The 21660-nt window shown below is 40.7% G+C and overlaps 1 protein-coding gene across 1 annotated transcript in view; it reads left to right on the plus strand.

The window, feature by feature from the left end:
- zc3h3 (zinc finger CCCH-type containing 3) overlaps positions 1-21660 on the plus strand; it is a 102229-nt gene that overhangs the window by 75518 nt on the left and 5051 nt on the right. The window contains exons 8-11 of the mRNA XM_077594621.1: positions 3439-3508; positions 4585-4716; positions 18949-19097; positions 19183-19340. Of these exons, the coding sequence (XP_077450747.1) occupies positions 3439-3508; positions 4585-4716; positions 18949-19097; positions 19183-19340 (509 nt within the window). The remainder of the gene's footprint in view (positions 1-3438; positions 3509-4584; positions 4717-18948; positions 19098-19182; positions 19341-21660) is intronic.

The raw sequence follows: 21660 nt of genomic DNA on the forward strand, positions 1-21660 counted from the left end.
GCTCAAAGTGTTTTGAATCTTCTTTTTTTAGTTCCTTCCAAGTAGTCCAAGGTCCAAGGCGTTTTGGTGTTTAGTCTACCTAAAGTTCTCAGGAGCAAAGCACTTACCTCGTTGCAAGCAACCATATAATGATAATATGAAACTAAGTTTAATAGTAAAGCAAAGCATTCTTCATTGCAAGCAAATATATAATAATGTAAAACTAATAATCCTAACACCCGGACAAGTATTGCAAACAGCGGGTCTCCTGACAACTTCCCTAAACTCGGGAAATCCAAAAGAATTGTTACTTAATTTTTTTTTAAGCAACCATTTTGGAAAAGTACCAAATTTCCAATTTAAATGCCTCATAATTCACACATCACTACAGCTTCTGCATCTTACTTCCACATCTGATTCAGCTGCACTGTAAACCGGATGAATTCGGGAACATGAGTGTATTGTAAATCATCCGAGTTACAAGTTCTGACAAGTGTTTGGTTTTGTGCGACTTCAGCGTGGCAATTGATTCGGATGGCATAGGTAGTAGCCTCTACCGCGTTAACATTTTAGTTTTAATTTTTTTCACAAGGGAGGTATTATTAAGGCTGACTAAACCATTCTTTTGTTTTGAAACAAATCCTATAATTTCTCGGGTTGTTCTGAAGGGAGTAGGAGTACTACACAGCACTGGTAAGTCTTATCAATATGCCTGCTTGGGATAAGCGCAAAAGGGATGGCAATGTGGATGAAACTTCTAGTAAAAAACCTAGACACTCGGAGAGGTTTATTGGTTCGTATTCGACGAAATATTCCATGTTGAAGTCGTCTCCAAAAGGACCGACATTTGTACATTGCACAGCATGCAAGTCCGACTACAGCGTGACACATGGTTGAATTACTCACTGTAAAACACACGTAAAAGGACCCAAACACAAAGATAAACTAATATTTATTATGCTGTACTTTTTCAATAGTTTGCAAAACACAATATTTCAATTAATGTAAAAACACGATAACAGTTGAATTTAAATTGTCCAACTTTTTTTTTTTTTTACATTTTATATCAATTTTGCATTAAATGCATTCACTCCGAAAAAACTCAAAAAATGGGACAATGGTACCGTATTTTCACGTCTATAGGACGCACCACTTGAAAGGGCGCCATCTCAGGTGCGGGCGTATTTTCTGTGTTTTGTCAATACTAAAGGCACTTCGTTTCAAAAGACGTACTACAAAGCTTGTGCTAGCATGACAGACACGTTAGCATGTATGCTAGCGTATGTTTTAAAAAAGGCAACAGGAGCAAAACTGAGTTTGATTTAGTTTTATTGACGTAATGTGTATTTGCGAAAATATAAGTCAAAGTATCCAAACATCTACAAATCTGTCAAAGTCCTCATCTTGTGTATCCGACATAGAGTTCAGCCAACTGGGCGAATTCACCAACAATGCTGGGTTCCATCTCATTGCCATGGTCAGAGTTGTCGCCGTGGGGTTTGTAATAGTGATTCTAGGTTTGATGAAAGCTCAAACTACAGTCCTCACTGGCACTTTGGCCCAGGCATCGACAATCCATTCCAAAATGTCACATATCTCGTGCGATGCTGGCCCGTCTTTGTATGGAAGGTTAAAAGTGCTACGAGCACACGGGAGTCAACTGCCTTGCCACTCGTCTGAGATGTTTTGAATTGATTTACTGTAATGCTTGTAATACGCGGGCAAGCGAGTTTTAGGGTGAATTTCTGCTGGGTTGATGCTAATAAGTAGCATGTCGGCAAGAAATGAAACCAGTCAATTTAGTGCATAAACAAGGCGCACTGACTGATTGGGCATACATTTCAGAGAAACTTTTAGAGTGCGCCATATATGTGTGAAAATACGGTACTCCTGAAATCGGGTCGACGGAGGTTTGCAGCTCTGGTCTTCACTATTGTATTTGTGGTGTATGACTGACATGGTTTCAATTTATGAAAGTTTTACAATCAAAAGGCACAGAAGACCAGAGTCTAAAAAAAAGTCTAAAAATAGACATTTTCAATTTTAGGCCTAAAAAAGTCTGAAATACTGAGATATTTTGCACTGTAAGTCTAAAATCTCATTTGGGTAATTTAAGACCTAGAGCAAAAGTGCAAAATATCGATGTAGAATACATTTTAAAAATATTTTCTTCCGTCTATTTATCACGCCGTTCCTTAGCAGAAAGCACAATAAAACTACAGACGTGAAGCGGAAGTGTGTAGGTCGTCACAAGATATTGGTGCGAGGCGCAAATAGTTGTCGAGTAATGCAAGACGAATGGCAGTTGGACAAAATATAAGAAATGGATGGGTAAATGCATATTTAATGATTGCTGGCTCGACGACAGGATTTTGCGGTCTGGCTCAAACGTGTTCCTGACAATGACACTGAGGCGTACTGCACGTTGTGCAAAACACCATTGAAGCTCGGGACCCTGGGAGTAAAGACACTCGAATCCCACGTTAAATCCAATAAATACCAGGCCTCTCTGATATCAGCACGTGAGTCTCGTAGAATTGCCCAGTTCTATTCGTTGGCAGACACATCCACAATGATACATCAAATGACATACGAGACCTAATGGGCTCGACACAAACGAGTTTCGTGGGCACTGAACACCGTGGCGAAACACCAGTCATAAAGGTCAAAAACGACAACATCGGGGAACTGTTCAAACTAATGTTTCCCGACTCGGCGATCACGAAAATATTCCAGTGCGGAAGAGACGATCAATATCTAAAATATGTATAAATGTGGTTCTTTTCAACGTTCAGCATTATTTTGAAAAAATAAAATAAAGAAACCTGAAAATGTTGCGTGTTTTAGTCTTAGTGTTTGTTTCAATGAAAATAAATGTCAGTTGAATGCAATCTGGGTCTGTTTTTTCTTATTTTTAATACTTAGTGAAGGTCTTAAATTTAACCCACAATGGTCTAAAATAGTCTAAAATTGCACTTGTTCCAACCGGCAGACACCCTGGAAGACACAAAAATACAAAGCCACAGTTTTGGTCCACATTCTCTGGCTAGTGAATTGCTTCCTATTCATTAATTGAGCTTTTCACCCAAAACATGAGTTGAATTAACAGTACAAAGAATTAATCTATTAAACTTCTGTTACGCTTATGTGTGCTTGTGCTAGCGACTTGTCCACAATGCAGTTGAGGATTTTGTATTGTCACTGTACCTGGCACAATGAAATTGACTACTTAAATGAATGAAGAGTGTATAATATAACTGCTTTTGTTTTGGTTAATACACAACTAAGTTAATATACTGGTGAAAAGAGCGCAGGTTCCTCCTGACCCCGCTGGAATTTCTGCGCTTAGCTTTGTGCTATGTTTTGACAGAACATTTTTTGACACACCAAAACATTAAGGATTGCAGGAATGAAATTCAATTACGGGTGCAAAACTGTATCTGCTATTTTCTTCTACAGATTTCTACGTGGGACGTGCAAACAATCAGATGGCGCATGTCCATTTTCCCACAAGGTTGACAAGGAGAAGGTAAAATACTGTTCAACTTATGGGCAGTACATAGTCTTTTATCGTGACCGTACGTTTCGTCGACGGACACTTCGTCCCCGGACGTTTTGTCGAACCCGCACCCACTTGGCCCTTTGTGGAATTGTTTTGACACTTTTGAGCGAAATGATACCACTGCTAAGTACATTTATCATGGATCATATTCAGGTTCCTTGCTTGATTTCATCATCACCGGTGTGCACGCGTTTGCATTTGATGTTATTACTGCATGTTCACCTATTAGAATTCCAACCCACACTTCATAAGTTGCATACTGCCTTTTCCTAATTGAAGCCAGCTCTGATAGATCATATTAAATTGGACTGTTCATATAGTCTGTCAGAAGTAAAATGTGTTGAATGACTCGCTAGTGCCAAGTGTGTTTTATGCTGCAAATATTCACCTCATCTACCTCTGCTGCACAAGCCTCAAGTGCACAGGAGAGTTATAATCAGAAGAGCTGGCTGAGGCGCTGCCTATATCAATATTTCTGAACCAGTTAATCACAAATCTTCTCCATACTATGCCCCGGTAGCCGGACATTTTTATTTTAAAAACAATCGTTCGCGAGTCCGGCGACGAATTGTCCGTCGATGAAATGTCCAGTGATGATATGTCCGTTCGACGAACCGTCCGGGGACGAAGCGTCCGGCGACGAAATGTCCGGTCACGCTATGCCCCCACTCTGTGGTCAAGGGTGTATGACTAGGGAAAACCCACCCTTGACTCCCTCAGAGATATATTTAGATAGGCCTCCACTGGGCTCACCCCTGCACGTCAAGCACACCAACAACACTCGTGCTGTCAAGACACACATTCACTATCTACCACTGTCAACTGCAATTAAGGTTGTTATGCTACTCCCCATGGCAAATCACCCGCTTCTGCGACCAGGCTGATGTGTAATTGACAGTTGTGTGATTTCCTCGCCACATCACTCCGATTACTCTCCCCTTATTTTTTTTTAACTATCATGATGAGCCTGACATGAAGCCATTAATTATATGTTTGAAGAAAAAAGGGGAAATCCTCAGATTACTTTTCTTTTCCACCTTTAGATGCCAGTTTGCTCATACTTCCTCAAGGGAATCTGCAACAACAGCAATTGTCCTTACAGTCATGTATATGTGTCCCATAAGGCAAAGGTCTGTGAAGACTTTGTTAAAGGCTACTGCCCTGAAGGTAAAAAGGTAAATATAATATTCACGCACTTACATTTTAAATCCCAAATATGTTTTTTTACTTGACGTTAATACTGTACAGCCACACTATTCTTTAAGATAAAACAGAAATCTAACCAACATTTGCCTAGAAATTTAATTCAAGCCTAAATACAAAAAGCATTGTAATTTTTGTATTGCAAAAATTATGGAATTTACTGCCTCAGTGGATGTGCACTCAGTTGAAAAATTGTTGATAATTCAAGCCCCACCATCACATGTGGGATACTTTATTGAATGAGATAGATTTGACTTTGCTGACATACAATCCATAGTCCTTTTCTTTGCAAAATAAATGAAAAAAAGTGAAGAAAAAAACTGTTTTAATCCCTCTTTGCTTTTGTCCATAAAACTGCAAGTTACCGAGTGAACACATTGGCAGACGGCGTCTTCGTGCACTACGCACTTGTCCGATTATTTCCATTATTGTGGGGGCCAGCATTTTAGTTTTATCTTTCCTTAAGAAAATCAATTGAGATCAGATTGGATTAGTTTAACCTTTATTCATCCCGTATTTGGGAAAATCAGTTTGTAGCAGTAGCAAGCACAGACAGAGGAAAAGACAATGTAGACCTAGATAAAACTGGAACCACACACAGGAAGCCCACACAAGGTTGGGACCTTCTGCAGACTGAGGCTGAGGTTGAAAATATGCAGAATCACTCTTCCAAGATGATCCGCACAGTTCCTCAGGACTCTAGAGCTGATCATCGGGATTGGTAGCCTTCCTGGCCTGAATGGTTCCAAAAAATGTCCAGGACTAGCATAAAGAAACTAAGATAATAGAAAAATGACTGCCTCTCACATGCGATGGGGGAGTCGAGTCGTAAAGGTCGTGAAAACATGAAAGTAAAAGGTATAAAGTACAGTAAAGTATAAAGGAAAGTGTTAGGAAATATTAAAACGTAATTAAAAAAAGATAGAAAAGATGTAAAACAAAGAAACGAGTAAGAGCGGACGGACATATCGCAAAATGTTTGATACTTGTAGTATAGGGAATTGGAACAACATGAGCACTGCCGACCGATATAAGGCTATTTTCTTTCCGCCCAACTGAGCCGTGATATGAATGAATTGAGCACATGCAAGGAAGTGAAGCCGCCGGTGAATTGTTTATTATGTTGATTTAACCCAAACCTTCTCTTCAAGACTGTTTTGAGCAAGTGACTAATGATGTGTGACCAATGAGTTGGGTTGGATTTTTTGGGGGCTAAACTGCAGTTAAATATTATTATGATGGCCGATGGTTCGGTTGCAAGCTAGCTGCCCTTGTCTGTCGGGTGGGAACCAAAACAGCAGGCCTTTAGCCAGTGTTGCTGCCCCAGCTAGCATCACCAAAAGTGCACCAGTAAAAATCAGGTTTTTATTTCAGATAATAAATTATTAAATTTTCTATTGCCAGGTTTGCTTGTAGAGACGAGCATCATAAATGTACGATATTTAACATTCAGCAGATCCTAACTGAATGGAGGCCAAGATGTTATCGTGAGTCACAGAGACTGTTATGTTGCTTCAGACCCTGGTTTGAACTTGTCCGATTAAATCTAATGATTTATGACCCACTTTGAACTTTGCAATCCATAATAAAAACCAAAAAGACGGTGTGCCATTGGAAATGGTCCAATTTCTGTGCCTGTGCAGTCTCACGCCTGGCTTCATCTAATAATGTAGTACAGTCATACCTCGACATACGAGCAATTTGAGATACGAGTAAAATTTCGGGCAAATATTTATCTTGAGATACAAGACAAATTTTGATATACGAGCATACATCGGACGCGAGAGGCTGCTCATAAGAACATCATGGGCACTGTCTTTCTGGTCGCAACTCCCTCGTGTAATGTCTCTACGAGCACTAGGCAGAGCGTTGCATTTTTTCAGTGCTTTTTTTTCCCGTTAGTCCGTGCGAATGGCATAGCGATCACTAAAACGAGAGGAGTATATACTACTTCTCTTTGGCAAGTGGTCGTGCGTTATCCTATTGTCAGGACATTTGTGTGCATCATTTTGGGAATATTTTTAAGAGAAGACGAAAGCAAACAACCCTAAATAAGTTGCATCTGAAAGTCAGGGTGGAGGCGGGGCAAATAGAGCCAACCCGGGTGAAGAAAGGTATCAAAATTTAAAACTAAATTAGAATTAAGTTTAGTGTAAGGTATGATTAAATTTAATCTTGAGTGTGTCTGCATCGTCATCCAAGTTCATTTAAATTGGTTCATGTTATTTTACGAGCGCATTGCCGTGCAAAAAGTCTCTCCCCCCTCTCTCTGTCCCTCTCTCTCTCTCCCCTCCGTGAAATCCGTCTAATTTTAGTACTATTAAACACATTACAGTACTATTAAATCACTAGCCATTCGTTACTTTGTTAATAGATGACGAATTAGAATAAATACAAATGTTTTTCCAATCCAATATCCTCTGTTTTTGGTGGTTTTTTTTCAGATGGTTGGAACGAATTAATTTGTTTTTTAGTTCATTCCAATAGAAAACATTCATTTGAGTTACGAGTAAATCGACATACGAGCTCAGTCCCAGAACAAATTAAGTTCGTATCTCGAGGTACCACTGTACTTGTAATCATGTAAGACTCTTCCATACCAGTAGGAGCTTTTTTCATACCTTGAACATTTCATAAGTAGAGGTGTACTTTACATGTAAATTCTCTCATTCGTTCCATTGTCCTCACACAACTACCAATTAAACCCTTTAAAATTGGTCAGTGTCCCAATTTTGCATGAAAGATGTGAGGAAACACACAAATGAGAGAAAATTATATATATTTAATAATTTTCTTAATATCTTAAAAGCATACAAAATCTGTGTTGAAACGCATTGGAACAAGACGACTTTTATTAATGTTTCTATAATGCAACAGACAAACGTCGTCAAAGTGGGCGATCACATGACTCGTGAACACTTTTTCTCGATGTTCTTTTCTACAAAGACAGAAAGTTTGTGAAATATCTCCAGCATCTCTTTGATTTTCTGCTTATTGTCGAGTGTTCCATTAACTCTAGAGAGTTTGTTTTTATGCCCCCTCGACCAACTGGTCATCCACACTGACCACTTCTTTTCATTCGCACTGGTAATTTTCTTGGGAGGCATGGTGATAAAAATAGAAGCAGCTGCTTTAGCCTTAGTTGGAAAAACTCAACAAAAAATCCTTCAGAACTTCGGGACGACGAACGGCGGTCAAAAGTACTGAAGAGAGAATCTTGAAACAGTGGTTGTTGTGAGACAGCCAATGAGAGCCCAGTAGAGTAAGGAGCTTCTAAAGTGAGAATCAATGCATCCGTGACAATATTTTCAAAATAAAATATCAGATGACGAATGCATGTACTTTTTGAGGGTTTTCACAACTTGGATATTTTTCTTATCTCTGGGCACTCATTTGCATATAAAAAGCTTTGGTAACATGGAAATTTCGCACCTAGAGGCATTCGAAAGTAGAGGTATTACTGTACAACATTTGCAGGTTACGAAACATGTAATTTGCAAATGACCGTTCCAATATACAAAATTAAGATCCAAGTTACAAAATCCCCCAAAACTAAAATACATTTCCTGTGTCCGTTATTTTATTTTGAAATTGTCCTGTGTCCTGCTTGACACTTCGCTGACTTCCTATTAGATCCTCACAACAGCAACTCTATTTTGACAGACGTCATCACTGAGTTCTTAAACAAAAAATAGACTTCGTTCAACGGACTTTGGGCGGCTTTGTGGCCGCAGAGCTGACGGTGGAATTTCCCATGAATGTTTCAAAGTGCATGCTATGGGCGACGTTACGGAAAACGCCATCATAATTGTACGAAAATAGAGCCCTTTGGGCAGCTCAGATGGCTGGACGCCGTGGAGGAGCAACGTGGAAGTTGACTTTTCATTTAGGTCCGGGCAGCTGGCTGACGTTGTTCCTCTTATCCGAAAATAGAGCGCCCTGGAAGGGTAATTGAGGGCTGGACGGCGCATAGGAGCGAAGTAGACGTTTAAGTTCCCCCACGCCCCCCCCCCAAATAATGACGGCAATAACGATGAAGAACGTGGTCTGAGTACTTCAGCAAGAAACTTTCAATATGGCTCACAGTTTGAAGCAAAGTATCCCATAGATTGATGACAACATGGTCATAGCCATGGAATATGGCAATCATCTTGACACTTTCATGTCCTTGACAAAAGCATATTTGTAACAAAAAAGAAACAGCGGTCACAACTACCCATCAACATCTTCCTTGTGCGCTGAAAACCTCTCGCAAAAGCTCCTCCTGAAAAGCTCCTCTATGGTGAGTCCTGAGGATTCCATCGATGATCCAATGTCTCTTAAGATGGCGCCGTTTAAGTGGCAGCCGGCGGCGGTAGCTCCGTCCACTCTTGCTCGTTTTGTGTTTTTGCTGCTTTTCTGTCTTAATGATTTGATTTGGTGATCCCATTTACTTTGATTTGCTTTGTACTTTGTGCTTTTGCTTTGTTGTTCTGTCTAATCACCCTCTGCTACTGTCACAATGAAATTTCCCGAATACGGGATGAATAAAGTTATCCAATCCAATCCAAATCGGATAAAAAAAGACTTGGATTAAAGCTCCCAATAACCTTTTTTTATTTAAATTTAGCGGAGAGGAACTATTTTCACGGTGAGTACAGTACATAAAGTATTTACGTTTTATATATAGATTTTATTTAGATATTATTACATTAGTCTTTTCATATACTTATAGTTGTAATATCTAATAAATACACATGTAATATGGTAGTAATAATAAGGGTGATTTTTCAATTATCGCGGCCATGTCTGATCTACATTATCCGTGATATTCAAGGGATTACTCTAGTGAAGTTTGGAGAACCTCTAATTTCTCCAGAAGTAACGGAATTACACCTCTCTCTTTCCCAACTGGGTACTGGGCTGCAAAGGTAGCATGCTTTACCTGGAAATGTCTTTCCACCTGGCTTTTTGTTATTTCATAACTTCTCGCTATGAAGTGAACATACGAGCAATCTTGACACATTGTCGTGTTCAGCATTTGCCATTTTCCAGTACTGGTGCAATCCTTGGTTTGAGCTGAGAAAAACTGGAGGAAAAAAATATATCAATTTTTAGTCACAAATTATGAGTGCGTGTTATATACGGGCCACGTTATACTCGAATAAATGTTTTTTTACTTTTTATTTTTTTTATCGTGACAACAATTTATGTCATATCGCCCAGCTCTTGGCCTGGCTTTACCTTGAAGCCAGCCAGCAGCATCCCCACACACGAAGAGCATCAGGCGATTTATGTGAACCCCTTCTACGGGTGGGGGTGGGGGTGTCTGTGTGGGTGTGGGTGGGTTCGGGTGTGAATGTGCGTGTGTGCGTGCATGCAATGGAGTTGTACGCTGTGAATCTCTTTCTGTAGATCCATGATGGATAGCACGCAGTAATTGTAGATGTGAAAACTGCTGAGGATGGCACGATCAACGAGCCAGGCATACAGTAAAGCAATTCAGGGGTTACACCAGTTTATCACATCCATCCCCCCTCCCACTTCCCTAGGTCACTCCTCATTTGGATTTTTGTTTCACGCACCTTCAACCTCCCTGGATCATGATGCGTTATCACGTTTGCTTCTCTTTTATTTTGTCACATTTTAAAGGCTCGGAGGAAATTAAAGCCATCAGGCAAGATTGAAGGCTGGTTTTATTATAATGTTATATATAATCATAATAATATTATTATTTCTAAATGATTCTGCAAACCTTAATCTTAAATGAAGATTGGGCATGTGGTTACTGGTTCTTAAAAGTCACGGTTATTCTAACTGCTTAATTACCTGTAAGTCCCAAAGCCACTTATACTTCGACACATACTCACTGTTGACATTTTCAATGATTAAATTAAGCTGTTCTCGTTCGTTTATTCATTCATTTTCTGAACCGCTTTATCCTCATTAGGGTCCGTTACATTTGGCGAAAAAAAATGACAGAGCATGCGATCAAAAGAACACTATACCAACAGTGAAGCATGGAGGTGGCAGTGTGATGGTCTGGGGCCACTTCTCTGCCTCAGGACCAAGACGACTTGCTGTAATTGATGGAAGAATGAATTCTGATGTCTATCAGCAAATTTTGAAGAAAAACGTCCGGCCCTCAGTTCGCACGTTCAAACTCCAGAGCTTTTGGAGCATGCAGCATGACAAAAATCCAAAGCACACTAGCAGGTTCACCTCTGAATGGCTACAAAAAAAAGTTAAAAAGTTAAGGTTTTGAACTGGCCAAGTCAAAGTCCGGATTTAAATCCTATTGAAATGCTGTGGTGTGATCTGAAACGGGATGTTCATGCTAGAAAACCCTCTAATATTGCAAAATTGAAACAATTCTGCACAGAAGAGTGGGCCAAAATTCCTCCAAAGCGTTGTTAAAGACTCATCACAAATTATCGTAACCGTTTGATTTTGTAAAAGGGTGACCTCTTGACCTGCACCCACGGTGGCCCTTTGAGGAATAGTGTGTCTACCCCTGCACTAAGCACTTAGGGCTCTCTTTATAGATGTCCACTTCTTCAGTAGCAAACAATGCTTTCTCTGCTGATAAGAGATAGTTTTGTCACCCTCTTATGCTCCAAGTTAACAGTTCTTTATTATCAAAACAGCTACTAGCAGACGCATGACTCGGTTGACTCATAATTATCATTCTCCTGAGCATAGTTCAAGCTTGTATTGACATCACACCTATAGTTAGCACGTAATCATCCCCAAATTGATTTTCCTGCCAATTCACATTCAAGAAACCAGGCTTATGCAAATATAATGTAAACGAAAATGCACTCCTGTCCCATGATGTCAGATGATGATTCTGGTCACTTTAATCAACTAATTTCATTATCCTGTTTAACTCTTATTTCAGAAACACTATTTTCAGAGGATAGTATTTTCATTTGTGCTGGTTCTTACGGTGCATCATTAATAAAAAGAATATGGGGTGTAGCCACCCTTTAAAAAGAGAGTCAATTAGTGCAATGTCATTTTGTTTATTCATAGGTTATATGCATTAGTCTTTCACTAATTATAAAACCATGGATATCATTTTGACTTGTCGCAGGCTGAGTTATTGCAACATCTTGTGTGAATGCCCAGGCATCCTTGGCACCCCTTCTCAAACCTGAGTGTAAGTCCTGCGTGGGTTTAGAGAGAGGAGCAAAACTCCTTGCTGTTCATGGGAAATTTTCATCAAGACCCTCACACATACACCCACACATGCAAAGATGCACCCCCTAACATTCTATTCCGGGACAATTTTGCTTCCCAGTCATGTACTCCTTACAACACCACACACAGGAACACACTCCTTGGGGCATGCACCCTAGACTGAATATAATTAGCTCCTCTGACAGGTGGTAGGGATCAGATCTCACAGAGAATGAAGCGTTCAATTTACACTGATATTACACTGTCAATACCGACTCAGTTGCAAACATCCATGTGAAAGCTAGTAGTAGTCTCTTGCACAATACTCTACAGATTTAATAACCCACTTACTTTGGACCGTAAAGTAATGGATCTCATTGGAATCCCTAGGAACCTGTAAAATACTTTTGAATAAGCGTATCAGTTTTAAAAAATGTACATGCCTTTAATGGGAGCATTTGTAAGATGTACACTTGAGTGTTGTAATAAAGAAAGTACCGCATTTTCTCACATATAAGCCGTATTTGTCGCAAAAAAATGATGACTGAATCCCGGTTACGGCTTATATGCGCATAAATTAGACTTGACATGCATGAAACTGTAAGGTGACAAAGACAAAACGCCATAACGCAAGACAATGCGGCTGATACGGTCATTTATTTCCAAATAAAGAAAAAATAAACAGATAAAACGCTAAACAAAATCTATCCTGAAGTCTATGAATGAAATTAAAGAAAAAAAAACATATCTTGCATAAAACATGAAAAAACTCACTTGTGTTTCCCACTGCTCGCTCAGGGCGTCGCCATCTTATCGTAGTTAAACGTGCTCTGACTAGCAGGACGCGGGTGGGCTTGATAGATGTGTTCGTAGTGCACAGCACATCCCAATAGTTGTTAAGGCTGATCAAAGGTCTTGCGGTCGAGCGTTCAAAATATCAAACTTGATAACTGCGTAATGCGTATCTCATGCTATTATTGCACCCACAGACTTGGTGAAAAGTAGACTGCTACGGACGCACTTCCTGGATTTACTGCTCCTGTGAATTCTTTTTTGATTTTGTATACGTGCAGGCAAGACGTTTTCGGAACACAGAAAGGAAATGATTGTACATTTGTAATTATGAAATAAAACCAAATTCCACTTCGATTTTTTTTCTTTTTATTTCTTGCAGTCTTACTATTGCAGTAATATGAAATATCGAAAGAATCGAGATATTTCGACATTACAAGCAACATGGCCATCACAACATCTTAAACGTCTTGTAAGAAAATTGTAATTTCTGTCATTAAAAAGCATCAGATTCTCGTCAAGATAGACTGCAGTTGTGGTCAAAAGTTTACATACGCTTGTGAAGAACATAATGTCATGGCTCTCTTGAGTTTCCAGTTATTTCTACAACTCTGATTTTTCTCTGATCGAGTGATTGGAACAGATACTTCTTTGTCACAAAAAACCTTCATGAAGTTTGGTTCTTCTATGACTTTATTATGGGTGAACAGAAATAAGTGATCAAATTTGCTGTGTCAAAAATATACATACAGCAGCGCTAATATTTGGTAACATCTCCCTTGGCCATTTTCACTTCAATTGGGTGCTTTTGGTAGCCATCCACAAGCTTCTGGTTGAATCTTTGACCACTCCTCTTGACAGAATTGGTGCAGTTCAGTTAAATTTGATGGCTTTCTGACATGGACTTGTTTCTTCAGCATTGTCCACAAGTCCTCAATGGTGTTTAAGTTAGGACTTTGGAAGGCCATTCGAAAACCTTAATTCTAGCCTGATTTAGCCATTCCAATACCACTTATTAGCAAGATGGCGGCGCGCACGGGTGCAGCGGCTCTTTGCTCTCCAGTTTGGTGTTTTGTTTTCTCAATCTTATCGTTATTTACTAACATCTGCGAGGCAAACTTTTTCTACAGTCGCCAGGATTTAATTACTCTCGGGAGGAGATGCGATATATCCATCACAACAGATTACCAACGAACCTACAATATCCCCGAGGACATCTCGAGACCACCGGGATCTCCGTGGATAGTCAGCCCACTCAGAGTACGACAGAGGCAGCGAAGGGAAAGAAACCAAAAGCGTGGATGCTGGGCGGGCCTAGCTGCTAAGCTAAGGAAACAACCACACAGAACATCGTTCGAAAGAATCGGGGAAAAGCAAGGGAGGGGGGGGACTTTGGGTGTACATACACAACGACTGGTGCAACAGTAGGATCATTAACACTCACTGCTCCCCTGATTTAGAGCTCTTGGCAGTACTATGCAGGCCCTTCTATCTACCTAGAGAGCTAACGATTGTCATTGTAATGGCTGTTTACATCCCACCGGATGCTAACGTTGGCACGGCACTTAGCTTCCTGCTAGCAACTGTAAACAAACAGCAGCTTGACCACCCCGATGGAGTCTTCATTGTCGCTTGTGACTTCAACAAAGCATGTTTAAAAACTGTTCTCCCTAAGTTTATCCAGTACGTGAAGTGTCACACCAGAGGAGATAAAACTCTAGACCATGTTTATTCTAATATCAAACATGCTTATAGAGCCACACCCCTCCCTCACCTTGCTGGATCTGACCATCTCTGCCTGTCCCTCACCCCCTCATACACCCCACTCCGGAGGCTAACAAGGCCACAAACAAAGATAATAAAAACATGGCCTGAGGACGCCTTTTCTCAGCTGCAGGACTGTTTTTCCCGCACCATTTGGGAACTTTTTGAACACCACAACCTCCAGGACTACACGGACACTGTACTTTCCTACATCAAAAACTGCATGGACAACGTCACTGTTAATAAACGGATACGGGTATTTCCTAACCAAAAACTGTGGATGACCAGTGAGACACAGGCACTCATCAAATGCCGTAACACCGCCTTCAGGTCAGGGGACAAGGTACATTACAGCGCTGCCATAGCAGAGCTGAAGAGAAGCATTAAAAAGGCCAAGGCAGCATATACAAGAAAAATTGAGGAAACACTTCACAGGAAGTAACCCAAAGAAGATGTGGCAGGGAATACGACACATTACCAATTACAATGACAATAATGTGTCTGTTAACGCAGATGCCTAACTAGCAGAGGAAGTGAACCGTTTCTTTGCCTGCTTTGAGACTGACAAATCAGACCCAGTCTCAACACATCCACCACCACCCTGCAGCATTACACTGGAGCTTAAGGAACATGAAGTGAGACAGGTACTGCGGACTGTGAACACCAGGAAGGCTGCTGGCCCAGACAGAGTACCTGGGAAGGTGCTCAAAGCCTGTGCTGACCAGCTGACTGGTGTTTTCACAAAGATCTTCAATTGTTCCCTGCAACAATCCATCATTCCATCCTGCCTGAAATCTGCCACCATTATCCCTGTCCCTAAAAAGCCAACCATTGACAGCCTGAATGATTATAGACCTGTTGCACTTACGTCTGTGATCATGAAGTGCTTTGAAAAGTTGGTCGCCCGCCATATCAGGGATACAATCCCTCCCTCAGTTGACCCTGACCAGTTTGCCTATAGAGCAAATAGGTCCACTGAGGACGCCATCGCCGTAACTCTACACACAGCATTGAGCCACCTGGAGCACCATGGGAACTACGTGAGGGTGTGTCCTCTGCTGTACTCCCTGTCCACATACGACTGTACACCAACCCACCAGTCTAACTCCATCATCAAATTTGCCGATGACACCACTGTGGTCGGAATCATCTCGGGGGGATGAGTCTGCTTAGAGAGATGAGGTCAACAAACTGTCTTCGTGTTTTTTGGTGAACAATCTCACACTAAACACCACAAAAACTAAAGAAATAATCGTGGACTTTTGCAAACGCAGCACAGATCTGGCCCCACTCCTCATAAATGGAGTATATGTAGACAGGGTCCTGTCCTTCAAATTCCTGGGGGTCCACATCACAGATAAGCTCTCCTGGTCTACCAACACCACGGCAGTGGTGAAGAAGGCCCAGAAACGACTCCACTTCCTGAGGGTACTCAGGAGGAACAACCTTGACACTAAGCTTCTGGTAACCTTCTATAGAGCCACTGTGGAGAGCATCCTGTTATACTGCATTACAGTGTGGTACGCTGGAAGCATGACAGCAGACAAGAAAGGCCATGCAGAGAGTGATCAACACTGCCCAGAAGATCATCGGCTGCTCTCTGCCCTCACTGGATGACATTGCCAGCCCTCGCTACCTCAGCAGAGCCAGGAACATTGTCAGGGACCAATACCACCCTGGTCACAACCTGTTCCAGCTGCTGCCCTCTGGCAGACGCTACAGGTCTCACAAAACACGGACAAATAGACTTAAGGACAGTTTTTTCCTACAGCCATCGGGACTAACGACACACAATCCCTTCTGTGCAATAACAATCTGCAATATCTTAGACTGTGGAATATTTTGGAATTTACCTAACCAGGATGTGACTTTTTATACTTTTATATTACTATTTGTTTTTTTTACTGGGAAAACGCACTTTGTGGAGTAGCACCACCAATTCCGTTATACGCAGCTGTGTATGATCACAATAAAGACTTTTGATTTGATTTGATTTTGATGTGTGTTTGGGGTCATTGTCCTGTTGGAACACCCAACTGCGCCTAGACCCAATTTTTGGGCTGATGAGTTTAGGTTATCTTGAAGAATTTGAAGGTAATCCTCCTTCTTCATTATCCCATTTACTCTCTGTAAAGTACCAGTTCCATTGGCAGCAAAACATCCCCACAGCATAATACTACCACCACCGTGCTTGACGGTAGGCATGGTGTACTTGGGGTTAAAGGCCTCACCTTTTCTCCTCCAAATATATTGCTGGGCATTGTGGCCAAACAGCTCGATTTTTGTTTCGTCTGACCACAGAACTTTCCTTCTAAAGGTCTTATCTTTGTCCAAGTGATCAGCAGCAAACTTCAGTCGAGCCTTAAGGTGCCGCTTTTGGAGCAAGGGCTTCCTTCTTGCACGGCAGCCTCTCAGTCCATAGAGATGCAAAACACGCTTGACTCTGGACACTGACACCTGTGTTCCAGCAGCTTCTAATAATTGGCAGATCTGCTTTTTGGTGATTCTCGGTTGAATCTTCACCCTCCTGACCAATTTTCTCTCAGCAGCAGGTGATAGCTTGCGTTTCCTTCCTGATCGTGGCAGTGACAAAACAGTGCCATGCACTTTATACTTACAAACAATTTTTTGTTGCTCTTGGGACCTGTAGCTGCTTTGAAATGGCTCCACGTGACTTGTTCAAGTTCATGCTGAGCTCCTTTGACTTTCCCATTGTAGTATTTGTGGGCGTTTGCATCCAATGAGCCCTATTTAAATGACCTCAGAGAAGTCACCAGCTGTAGTCACTCATAATCACTCACAAGAAGTTAAGAGGCCATGCTATGAAGCTCATTTCACAGACACAACTTTCTAAGTCACCAAAATTGCTAATTTGAGTTGCTGTATGTATATTTTTGACCCAGCAGATTTGATCACTTTTTCTGTTGACCCATAATAAAGTCATAAAAGAACCAAACTTCATGAATGTTTTAAATATCTGTTGCAATAACTCTATCAGATAAAAATCAGAGTTGTAGAAATAACTGGAAACTCAAGAGAGCCATGACAGCCATATGTTCTTCACTCTTCAAGTGTATGTATGTATGTATGTATGTATGCATGCATGCATGCATGCGTATATATATATAAAAACAAACAAAGTCTCAGTTGCGAGTGTATTTTGTTTTTTGTCAATACATAGGGCGTTTCGTTTTAAAGGTGCTATGGTTGTGCTAGCATGACACAGGATAGCACATAGCATGCATGCTAGCGTATGTTTTAAAAAGGGCAACAGGAGCAAAACTGAGTTTGATTGTGTTTTATTGACTTCATGTATATTCACAAAAATTTAAGTCAAAGTATTCAAACATCTACAAATCTGTCCTCATCTTCTGTATCCGACAAAGAGTTGGCCAACAATGCTGGGTTCCATAACATTGTCAGGGTCAGCATGTTCGTCGTGGGGTTCCGTAATAGTGATTCCAGCTCAAATTACTGTGCTCGGCGGCACTTCAGCCCAGGCATCGACAATCCATTCCAAATCGTCACGTAAGTCGTGCGACGCTGCCTGCCTGTCTTTGTATGGAACCTCTATGTTGGCGGCCATCCAACATTTATCCCGTTTATAACATTTATATATTTAAGCCGTTCACAAAGCTGTTCCTCCTTGCTGCAGTGTTTCACCCATGGCTTCAGTCCATTTTCCAACCACTCACACCCGAACTCTGTTGTCATTCACTTCAGGCATTTCCTCTGTATAGGTCTAAAGTGCTGTTTATTTGAGTATTTAGAGTGTGTTTGAGGGTTAAAAGCGCTACGAGCACACAGAAGTCAAATGCCTTGCCACTCCCTGGGATGTAGAATGAATGGATTAACCGTAACGCTTGGAATACGTGGGAAGGCTATTTGTAGGGTGAACGTCCGCTGGGTTGATTGCAATAAGTAGCGTGTCGGCAAGAAATAAAACCAGCCACTCAAGCGGTCAGGGTCATACAAAAATTTGAATTTAGTGCACAAACAGGGGGCATCAACCATTTTAGAGAAAAAAAATTGATTTAAGTGCGCCCTATAGGTGTGAAATTCCGGTACATTTTTATTTGCAAAAAACGATCTCGTTTTACCCATTTTGGCTCTAACGGGTGAACAACGGCTTGTTATTGGAGAAATATTGGACCTTCTTGGAGTGTACAGAAGTTTATATAATTTGCGATGCAGTTGGTGAAGCTGTCAATGTCCTCCACATATGAATCACAGTTTGAAGTGGTTATAAGTAGACAATAAATAACTACATTAAATGTATCTGGTTAAGAAAGATGATTTTAAGAATTGCATATAGACTTGAACTCTTCTGACAAAGCACTACTTGTCATAGCAGCAGCATGTAGGCAGCCTACACAGCGAAACAAAATGACTGAATTCTGAATGGTCACATTTTAAGAAAGAGGCAGTTAACAAAACAATCATGACATGTTTTCCTCCACAAAACTAATTATTTGTTAAACCACCAGTGTAAGAAGAAACACACCTTGGTGTGTCCAGACTTCTCTAAGAATGGTTCCTGTCTTCTTGGACCTCGCTGTAAATTGCAGCACCACCAACGTGCCAAACAAAGTACACCCACCCATGTGAGCACCACTAGCAATGAACCCTACAAAAGGTCAGAATTTAATGTGTTTTGTTTTATTACTAACCATATTTTAGATTTCATTCTTATACTGAAAAAAAAAAGTTTCTTTTGCCAGGCCCAGTCTATCTGTTGTCATTCCACATCGCTCTCAGGAAACGACAGGAGCACCTGTTAAAAGTTCCCTTCAGCTACCATCATTTATTTCACTCTCAAGCTCTCCAGAAGAGGCAGATTCAGGAGATCCACTACATCCCAAGACCACAGCAGTCAAAGGTAAATGCCTATAAAATTTCAGCACTGAAAAAACAACAGCTCATCAATGCTATAATGCTATTTTATTTGTAAACTGACCATAGATTGACCTTTGATCATTTTTAAAATCTTTCATAGGCTTCTTATGTGTTAAGTCCATAAAGGATGCATAGGTCCGCGTAATTCCCTCGGACACTCACCCATTGCTGGTTCATCTTGACAAGGTTTAATTCCGGCAAATGGGCGAGTAGGCTCGTCTAAAGGACTCGTAGGTAACGTTGTAAATCTAGCTAATTTAGCTGACGGCGTAGCTAATGGTGTAGGTTCATCTAATCCGGCTTATGGTTTAGGCTCTGTTAGCTTTCTGAGTTTAGTTAATCGACCCGCTCAACAACCTTGCTTTCGCTTCCTATTTCGATGTCGACGATTTCCCTGTTCAGATCTGACAATAACCCAGGGTGGCCCTGGCAATTTGGCTGTCTTGTTCGGTATATTGTGCGCGCGATGGAAGTCGTTATAAACCGTAGTTACATGTAAGAAGTAGGGAGAGTTTGACACTGCATGCATTTGCGCCGCCATCTTGTCTCCCTTTTCTCCTTTTTCCTTTTCCTTTTCCTTTTTAAACAAATGTTATTTGTCCCCCTTCCATGAATACTGAGTAGCACCACAGATACACGTACACATACACATACACATACACATACACATACACATACACATACACATACACATACACATACACATACACATACACATACACATACACATACACATACACATACACATACACATACACACACATACACACATACACACATACACACACACATACACACATACATACAGTGGTACCTCTACATACGGGCAGCTTTACCTACAAGATGCTCGAGATACGAGGAACATTTCGAGCAAATAATTAGCTCTAGATACGAGGAAAATTTTGAGCAAATAATTAGCTCTAGATACGAGAAAAATTTTGAGATGCGAGAAAGCCAGGTGGGCCTGACATGAGAGGCTGTTTATCATTGTAGCCATATATATATATATATATATATATATATATATATATATATATATATATATATATATATATATATATATACATATATATACATACATATATATATACACACACATATATACATATATATGCATATACATATACATACATACATACACACACAGTGGTACCTCTACATACAAGCAGCTCTACCTACGAGATGCTCGAGATACGAGGAACATTTCGAGCAAATAATTAGCTGGATTTACGAGGAAAATTTTGAGCAAAATAATTAGCTCTAGATACGAGAAAAATTTCTAGATGCGAGAAAGCCAGGTGGCCATGACATGAGAGGCTGTTTATCATTTTTCCACATCTCTTTCGTGTATAACAGATATCTACGAGCACTGGGCGAAGCTTGCATTTTCCCGTGTCACAGAGCTTGCTCGTTGTCATGGATGATATCGTGTCACTAGGAAATTCCTTGGGGCTGGAGGTTAACGAGGCAGATGTAAATGATCTAATCGCCGAGCACCACGAAGAACTGATGAGACAGGATTTAATCGAGCTCCAGGAGAGTGAACATTTGTAGGTGTTGCCGTAACTCAGTAGCAAGGAGTAGGTGGACGAGGGGGACCGCCTGGCTACAAAGGATATTAAAGTCATGCTAGCGAAGTGGCAAAAGTTTTCTGATTTTTTAAAAATGAGGCACCCTGATAAGCTAGCAAGTGGTCGCGCGTTATCGTATTGTGAGGACATTTGTGCGCGTCATTTTCGAAATATTCTGAAGGGAAGGCTAAAACAAACAACTCTTGATGCGTTCGTTTTAAAGACTCCCGCTGAACTTCCGGATGGAGTTAACACGGAGAACAAAAAATTAAAACAAAATTAGAATTCAGTTTTGTGTAAAGTTACATTAAACGTATGTTTGAGTGTGTCTGTATATATTAATCCAAGTTAATTTAAATTTGTTTGTTCGGTTACAAGTGCGTTGCCGTGGATAAAGTCCCCCCGACAACCCCCCCCCCCGCCTGCTTCTATGCCCGTCTGTGTACCCTCTGCGAAATCAGTCTAAATTTAGTTCTATTAAACACATTTTATTACTATTAAACCACTAGTTATGTGTTACTTTGTTATTAGATGGCGAATTAGAAGAAATAAAACATTTTTTCAAATCCAATATCCTGTTTTTGGTGTTTTTTCAGAGGGTTGGAACGAATTAATTAGTTTCAATGGGAAACGTTCGTTCGAGTTATGAGAAGATCGACATACAAGCTCAGTCCCGGAACGAATTAAGCTCGTATGTAGAGGTACCACTGTACAGACGCTCCCCTACTTACG

The sequence above is a fragment of the Stigmatopora argus genome, chromosome 24, assembly GCF_051989625.1.
Source record: "Stigmatopora argus isolate UIUO_Sarg chromosome 24, RoL_Sarg_1.0, whole genome shotgun sequence".
Classification (NCBI taxonomy): Eukaryota; Metazoa; Chordata; class Actinopteri; order Syngnathiformes; family Syngnathidae; genus Stigmatopora; species Stigmatopora argus.